Raw genomic sequence first — 7625 nt, 5'->3', positions numbered from 1 at the left:
AACTTCCCCAATTTGCAGTAAAATCAAGTGATGACCCCCAAACTTCAATTCTGCAATCTCCAAAGGTGGACATAACCAAAGATTCCTACAAAGAAAAGAAATAATTTAGCTTATCACACAAGAAAATTCAGAAGAAAAAAAAACAAATGAAAAATTGAAAATGACATAAAAAGACAATGAATAGAAATATTGGGTTGCCTCCCAATAAGCGCTTGCTTTTACGTCCGCAGTCGGACGGTACCAAGAGTAATCATTGAAGGGAAGCTGGTTCTTGGAGGGGTACAACCTCCACATCATGCTCCGCAAAAGACTCGTAATATGGTTTGAGTCTATATCCATTCACTTTGAACACGTTTCTGGTCTTTGCACTTTGGATTTCCACTGCACCATGAGGAAAAATATTAGTTATAACAAACGGACCAACCCATCGAGAACGAAGCTTACCTGGAAATAACCAAAGGCGAGAATTAAATAGAAGAACTTTTTGTCCAATGGCAAAGCTCTTCCTTGATATCATCTTGTCATGAAATGCCTTTGATTTCTCCTTGTATATTCGACTAGACTCGTATGCATCATTCCGGATTTCATCTAACTCATTCAATTGAAGCTTCCTCTGCTGTCCAGCAACACTCATGTCCATGTTGTAGGCTTTGATCGCCCAATAAGCTTTGTGTTCTAATTCTACTGGAAGACGACATGGTTTCCCATAAACTAACCGAAATGGGGACATTCCAATAGGAGTCTTATAAGCAATCCTATATGCCCACAATGCATCGTTCAAGCGCATGCTCCAATCCTTCCTACTAGGACTCACAGTTTTCTCCAAAATTTGTTTCACCTCAAGGTTTGATACTTCTGCTTGACCACTAGTTTGCGGATGATAAGGTGTAGACACCTTATGTGTGACATTGTACTTCCTAAGCAACGCTTCAAATGTTCTATTGCAAAAGTGACTCCCTCCATTGCTAATGATTTCTCTAGGTGTCCCAAATCTTGCAAAGATGTTAGTCTTAATAAAATTTGAAACAATTTTTGAATCATTAGTTTTGGTGGCTTTTGCTTCCACCCATTTAGAAACATAATCCACAGCCAATAAAATGTAAAGAAAACCATTTGAAAATGGAAAAGGTCCCATGAAATCAATGCCCCACACATCAATGATCTCAACAATCAAAATAGAGGTTTGTAGCATTTGATTTCTTGGGCCCAAGTTACCTATTCGTTGACAACGATCACATGTTGCACAAAACTCGTACGCATCCTTAAACAAACTAGGCCAATAAAAACCACTCTCTAACACTTTAAGGGTTGTCCTCTTTGCTCCAAAATGGCCGCCACATGCATAAGAATGACAAAAAGTTAGAATAGATTTAAACTCAGATTCGGGGACACACCTTCTAATCAATTGATCAGGGCAATATTTCCATAAATAAGGATCATCCCACTCGTAGTATTTGGCGGTTTTGACAAGCTTATCTTTCTGAGCACGTGTAAAATCATCCGGAATCTTTTTGGTGACCTTGTAATTGATAATATCTGCATACCAAGGGTCAGTAACCTTTAATGAAAACAATTGCTCATCCGGAAAACTCTCACGTAAAGGGATGAAATCTTCCTCTGTGTTTGAGTGCACAAGTCTGCTAAGATGATCTGCTACAACATTCTCACTCCCTTTCTTATCCTTGATCTCCAAGTCAAACTCTTGAAGTAGAAGTATCCATCGAATGAGTCGCGGTTTTGCATCTTTTTTTGTGAGTAAATACTTCAAAGCTGCATGGTCAGAAAACACAATAAATTTAGTTCCAATCAGATAAGATCTAAATTTTTCTAAAACAAATACAATAGCTAGAAGCTCCTTCTCTGTTGTTGAATAATTCAACTGTGCATCATTGAGTGTTCGTGATGTATAATAGATGACATATGGCACTTTGTTGACACGCTGTCCTAGAACTGCACCGACAGCATAATCTGAAGCATCGCACATTAACTCAAAAGGTAAACTCCAATTTGGTGGCATGATCACAGGAGCCGTGGATAACAACTCCTTAAGTTTGTTGAATGCTACCGCACACTCTTCATTCATATCAAATGTTGCATCCTTTTGAAGCAAACGGCACAAGGGTCTAGAAATCATTGAGAAGTCTTTCATAAACCTACAGTAGAAACCTGCATGTCCAAGAAAAGAACGAACCTCCCTGACAGTAGTAGGGAGAGGTAAAGAACTAACAAGTTCTACTTTAGATTTATCAACTTCAATTCCATTTTCAGATATGATATGCCCTAGAACTAATCCATGTGAAACCATGAAATGACATTTTTCCCAATTTAAGACCAGATTAGTTTCTTGACAACGTTTTAGAACTAGGGACATATTATGTAGACATGCATAAAAAGAATCACCATAAACTGAAAAATCATCCATGAACACTTAAATTATTTTCTCAATCATATCAGAAAAGATACTTACCATACACCTTTGAAATGTGGCGGGGGCGTTGCAAAGTCCAAACGGCATCCTCCGGTATGCAAATGTGCCAAATGGACATGTGAAAGTCGTCTTTTCTTGATCCTCCGGAGCAACTGCAATTTGATTATATCCAGAATAGCCATCAAGAAAGCAATAATGAGAATGACCAGCTAACCTTTCTAACATTTGATCAATGAATGGAACTAGAAAGTGATCCTTGCGTGTGGTGCTGTTTATCTTCCGATAATCTGTACAGATTCTCCAACTATTTTGCACACGTGTAGGCACTAGCTCACTAGCTTCATTCTTAACAACTGTGACTCTAGATCGCTTCGGAACTACTTGAACAGGGCTCACCCACTTGCTGTCCGAGATAGGATATATGATTCCAACATCAAGAAGCTTGATAACCTCTTTCTTGACGACCTCCATCATGAGTGGGTTCAAATGACGTTGAGCTTCCCTTGTAGGTTTTGCAGCTTCCTCCAGCAGAATCCTATGCATACATGTAGCTGGATTTATACCTTTGATATCTGCAATGTTCCAAGCTATGGCAGTTTTGTGATCCTTCAGTACTCGGATCAGTTTCTCCCCTTCTTCTGTTGTGAGTTGTGATGATATGATGACCGATAATGTTTCAACCTCTCCCAAAAATGCATACTTCAAATGTTCAGGAATCGGTTTAAGCTCCAATTTGGGTGCCTGAATCACAGAAGGAAGAATTTTTTCGTTAGAAGTAGGAAGAGAAATAAAATAGGAAGAAAACTTACCACGAATTGGTGAAAGAGATTCAAGGGCTGCCACTGTCTGGATTAATTCTTCTTCAATGTGCTCAGAATAATTCAGTTTTCCATGTGTAATGCTATGCACTAACGCCTTCTCTAAATTGTCTTGTCCCACACCTTCATTAAAACAATCCTGCACAAAATAGTCAAACGCATTAATAGACAAACAAGATTCAAAATCACTAGGGTACCTCATAGCATCGAAGATTTTGAACTTGACGCTTTCTCCATCAATTTCCATGGTTAAAGTACCATCGTAGACATCAATCTTCGTACGCGCCGTTCTAAGGAATGGTCTTCCCAATATAAGAGGAAGTGTAGTAGGCATATAGGGTCATGTTCCATCTCAAGAACAAAAAAATCAGCGGGAAAAATAAGTTCATTCACTTGCACAAGTACATCCTCCAATAGGCCTTTGGGATATCTATTTGAACGATCTGCCAACTGGATTAGGACCTTTGTTTCCTTCAAGTCTCCAAGGTTTAGTGATTCATACACTGAATATGGCATCAAATTGATGGATGCCCCCAGATCACACAATGCTCTCCCAAACTCTTTCCCTCCAATTACACATGGAATGGTAAAGCTACCGGCATCCTTCAACTTTGGTGGTAGCTTTCTCTGCAAAACAGATGATACTTCCTCGCTTAATGCCACAGTTTCTTGATCATTGAATCTTCTCTTGTTTGTACAAAGCTCTTTAAGGAACTTTGCATACTTGGGCACTTGTTTTATGGCATCTAAAAGAGGTAAGTTCACTTGGACTTTTCGGAAAGTATCCAAGATTTCCTTATCAGTTTGCTCTTTCTTAGACTTCATAAACCTGCGAGGAAAAGGAATAGGGACACATGAGTTAAATGAATTTTGAACTTCTTTACTTACCTTATCAGAATCTTTTTTGTTCAATTCTGTATCTTTAGGAGAATTTTCAGTTTCTGTTGAAGCCTCATCTTGCTCAAGATTTTTGGTTTGTTGCTCCCCTTGCTCATTTGTATCTTTTGTAGTCCTCTTTTGCATCCTTGGCTGCTCAAAAACTTCTTTTCCACTCCTTAACGTCACAACATTCATCTGCTCCGCATTTGGATTCACCATGGTTTGGCTAGGCAAACTTCCTGATTGGTGTTGTTGCCCCATCAAACTTGCTAATTGACTCATTTGGCGCTCAAGGTTTTCAATTGCTTTGTCTGTTTTCTGTTGATGAGATTGAGTAGAGTTCGCTAAAGAAGCAATTAAATCCTCAAGAGACTTACTTGGAGCTTGTTGTTGTTGAGGCTGAAATAGTGCCTACGGTCTTGCTTGAAAGAAGCCAGGTGGACGGTTATAGTTGTTGAGAACAGATTGTTGTCTGTTGTCTTGATTGTTCCATTTTAAGTGTGGATGATCGCGCCACCCTGCGTTATAGTTGTTGGAGTATGGATCATACTTTTGTCTTTGTTGCCCCTGAAACCCTCCTAACGCATTAGCTTGCTCAAGACCTCCTTGATCTATTAATGAAGGGCACATATCCGTGGCATGTCCCATCATTGAACAAACATCGCACACCTGTTTTGGAGCCACCATAACCTGTTGCACAAGATTAGTCAAGTTAGCTAATTGTAATTCAATACTAGAGTTAACACTTACCTTGTTAACTTTCTTAAGAGGTAGCTCATCTCTCCCTCGAAATTGTCGTGTGTTGCCAGCAATGTTCTTTAATAATGCCTTAGCATTTGTTGGTGTCTTGTCCATGAATGCTTCTCCACTTGCTGCATCAAGCATTACACGATCAGTACCACACAATCCTTCATAAAAATATTGTATTAAAAGATGCTCTGAAATTTGATGATTAGGACAAGATGCAATCATATGTGTGAATCACTCATAGTAATCTCCAAAGGGCTCTCCATGTTGTTGTCGGATTGCACATATGTCTTTCCTTATGCTTGCAGCTTTTGTGGCCGGAAAATATTGCTCCAAGAATGCTTGCTTCACCTGGTTCCATGTGTTCATTGATCCTGGAGGTAAATTATAAAGCCACTCCTTTGCCTTAGCTTCTAATGTAAATGGGAATGCCCTCAACTTGACTTGCTCCTCATCCACATTGGCTGGTCTCATTCCCGAGCATACCACATGAAACTCCATGAGATGCTTGTTGGCATCCTCTATTGAGAAGCCATGGAACTTAGGCCAATAGTGAATCATGCCGGACTTAAGCTCAAATCCTCCTTCTGCATTTGGATATGTGATGCACAATGGTTGTTGATCCGTATTAGGCGTTGCCAACTCCCTCAAAGTACGGTTATCAGCCATGCCTTCTTGTGGTTCTTCCTCCTCTTCCGAACTCAAATGTGGTGGAGAAAATGGTGGTAAAGACACCGATGCACGCTTCTGCTTGATTGTTCCTCGAAGCTTTCGAAATGTTCGTTCAACCTCAGGATCGTAGGAAGCTAGATCAATGCTCTTGGACCTTCGAGTACGCATATACTACGAAGAGTACCTGATATAAAAACAAAAACAAAAACACTAATTAGACAAGAAAAGAAAACAATAAAAAATAAGTAATTAGAAATAACAATCCCCGGCGACACGGCGCCAAAAATTTGATAAGATTAAATGCACACCACAAAGTAGCACACAAATGTCCTATTAATTTTCCTTATTAACAATAATATTTGTCAATTGTAGCATATGAAAATAAGGGTCTTTCCCGCAGAACATTGTTTTATCTAACTACTTCAAATGTCACAAAAACTGGGCTGCTGTCCCTACTGACCAGCCACCGAAAAATAATTATTAGACTGACTTACACTTATCTAAAGTCTACGAAATTTTATATACAGATACTAGACACACAGAGCTACACTCACACAAATGTTTGGGATTTTTGGAGTTGATTTTCTATTTAAATTAAATCGAACAAAAACAGAACAGAGACAGATTTTTGAGTAGTTCGCAAATTAAGAAGAACGAGTTAGGGGAATTGCTATCCACCACCAAATAATCATGCAAACATGTTATGTTTCATTCAAATTCCTTCTATTTCCGGATGAAGATGCTCAAGTTGGCTCAATGTTAGAACCCAACCTATTACTCTTTCTTATGTAATATGTTAAGAGAATGGCGTTTTCAACTTAACTTAGTCCCTAACATGCAATCTAGAATGGTGTGTTCATAGATTTAACAAGTAGAAATCATTAAGAACGAAAAGAGTTTGAGTTATCACAAGGCATCGTAAGTACTGGCATTGTCTTACTTATCCTAGAAATTGGTTCACATGTTAATCGCAATTAACAAGTACTACTCTAGAACATATGTAGGTCCTCATTCGACAAGGGCAGACACACACATATTCATAGCATTAGAATCCTAGATATGCTTACTAAGTATGCATCCGTAGAAAACACAAAAAGAATTCATCAATGAGACAAGTAGTGAACCAATTTTCATCCATTCGTAAAAGTAATTCAAACGAAATGTCATAACAAACTTGCAATCATATTCGGGGCTTCAAAACAGCCCCTAACCACTAAGAATTAGTTACACATAATTCTCAAATTAAACCAAAAGAAATACATGAGTTTGAGAAGATAAAACCGAGAGAAGAGAATGCCAAGATTTCCTCCTTCCTTTCCTTCCTTTCCTTCCTTTCCTTCCTTCCCCAACGCAGCAGCCTTGCCTTTTTTCCTTGCTTCCTTCCTTTTTTTCCTATCTTTTTTTTTTCACACTTTTTCTTCCACTTTGCTGCAACTTGTAGGTCTTTTCTTCTTTTCTGCTGCCACAGTTTTTTCTCCATAACTCACCCAACTAACAGCCATTTAGTGATGACAATAAGTGGGAGGAAATGCTAAAACAATTGTAACTCTTTGGGCAACCTTTATGCCCATTACTCTCACTTAATTTTTCATTTCCTCTGATATTTGAATAGGTGTTAGCTGGCTTGCTCTTGGCTGCATCAGTTTTGGCTGTTAGTTTTATGGGATTTATTGTTTTCAATGCTTTCTTGTCAGTTACAAACTGCTCAGCCTCCTGGGAACCTTTCAGTGTTAGAACGACCATAACTTTTTCTACAAAAATGATATTAACAATCCGTGACATGCTCCAGAAAATAGACATCCGTAGATTTCCAAGCATATAAGGCTCATTCTCTAATTCATTCTGAACTATCCGCAACTTGCTTCCAAAGTCAGCTGACCTGCACAGGCAGTTTTGACGAATATATTACTTAAAATTCCACTTGTGTTATTTTTCTTTTCTTTACTTGACAAATCCTACAAAACACAAAAACAAAGTAAATAACTCAAAAATATAAGGAACTAACTAAGAAAAGACAAGTGAATTTGATATAAAATATATATAAATATGAGTTTATCAACAGCCCCTTCTCGACCACTGCA

At 38.5% G+C, this 7625-nt stretch overlaps 1 protein-coding gene and 1 pseudogene across 1 annotated transcript; both read right to left on the bottom strand.

Annotated features, from left to right (window-relative positions):
* Window positions 1-250: 250 nt before the first annotated feature.
* On the bottom strand, window positions 251-1743 carry LOC148690111 (uncharacterized). The gene is made up of 4 exons (XM_088687185.1): window positions 1701-1743; window positions 1395-1536; window positions 445-992; window positions 251-381 (listed from the first exon to the last, which is right to left on the bottom strand). The coding sequence occupies exons 1-4, from the start codon at window positions 1741-1743 to the stop codon at window positions 251-253; spliced, it is 864 nt and encodes a 287-aa protein (XP_088543311.1).
* Window positions 1340-4386, bottom strand: LOC148690110 (uncharacterized; annotated as a pseudogene).
* Between the last annotated feature and the right edge of the window lie 3239 nt (window positions 4387-7625).

This window comes from Pyrus communis, chromosome 16 (assembly GCF_041283825.1).
Source record: "Pyrus communis isolate YQ-2024b chromosome 16, ASM4128382v1, whole genome shotgun sequence".
In the NCBI taxonomy this organism is placed as follows: domain Eukaryota; kingdom Viridiplantae; phylum Streptophyta; class Magnoliopsida; order Rosales; family Rosaceae; genus Pyrus; species Pyrus communis.
This window is presented reverse-complemented; position numbering and strand designations above follow the sequence as displayed.

What these genes read in the sequence shown, in the direction of transcription:
- LOC148690111 (XM_088687185.1), bottom strand. Translation starts at nt 1,743, where the DNA reads ATGCAAAACCGCGACTCATTCGATGGATACTTCTACTTCAAGA. An exon ending in CCTGATCAATTGATTAGAAG is followed by an intron (nt 993 to 1,394) that starts GTGTGTCCCCGA and finishes CATCTTTGCAAG; the next exon opens with ATTTGGGACACCTAGAGAAA. An exon ending in TCGCCTTTGGTTATTTCCAG is followed by an intron (nt 382 to 444) that starts GTAAGCTTCGTT and finishes CTCATGGTGCAG; the next exon opens with TGGAAATCCAAAGTGCAAAG.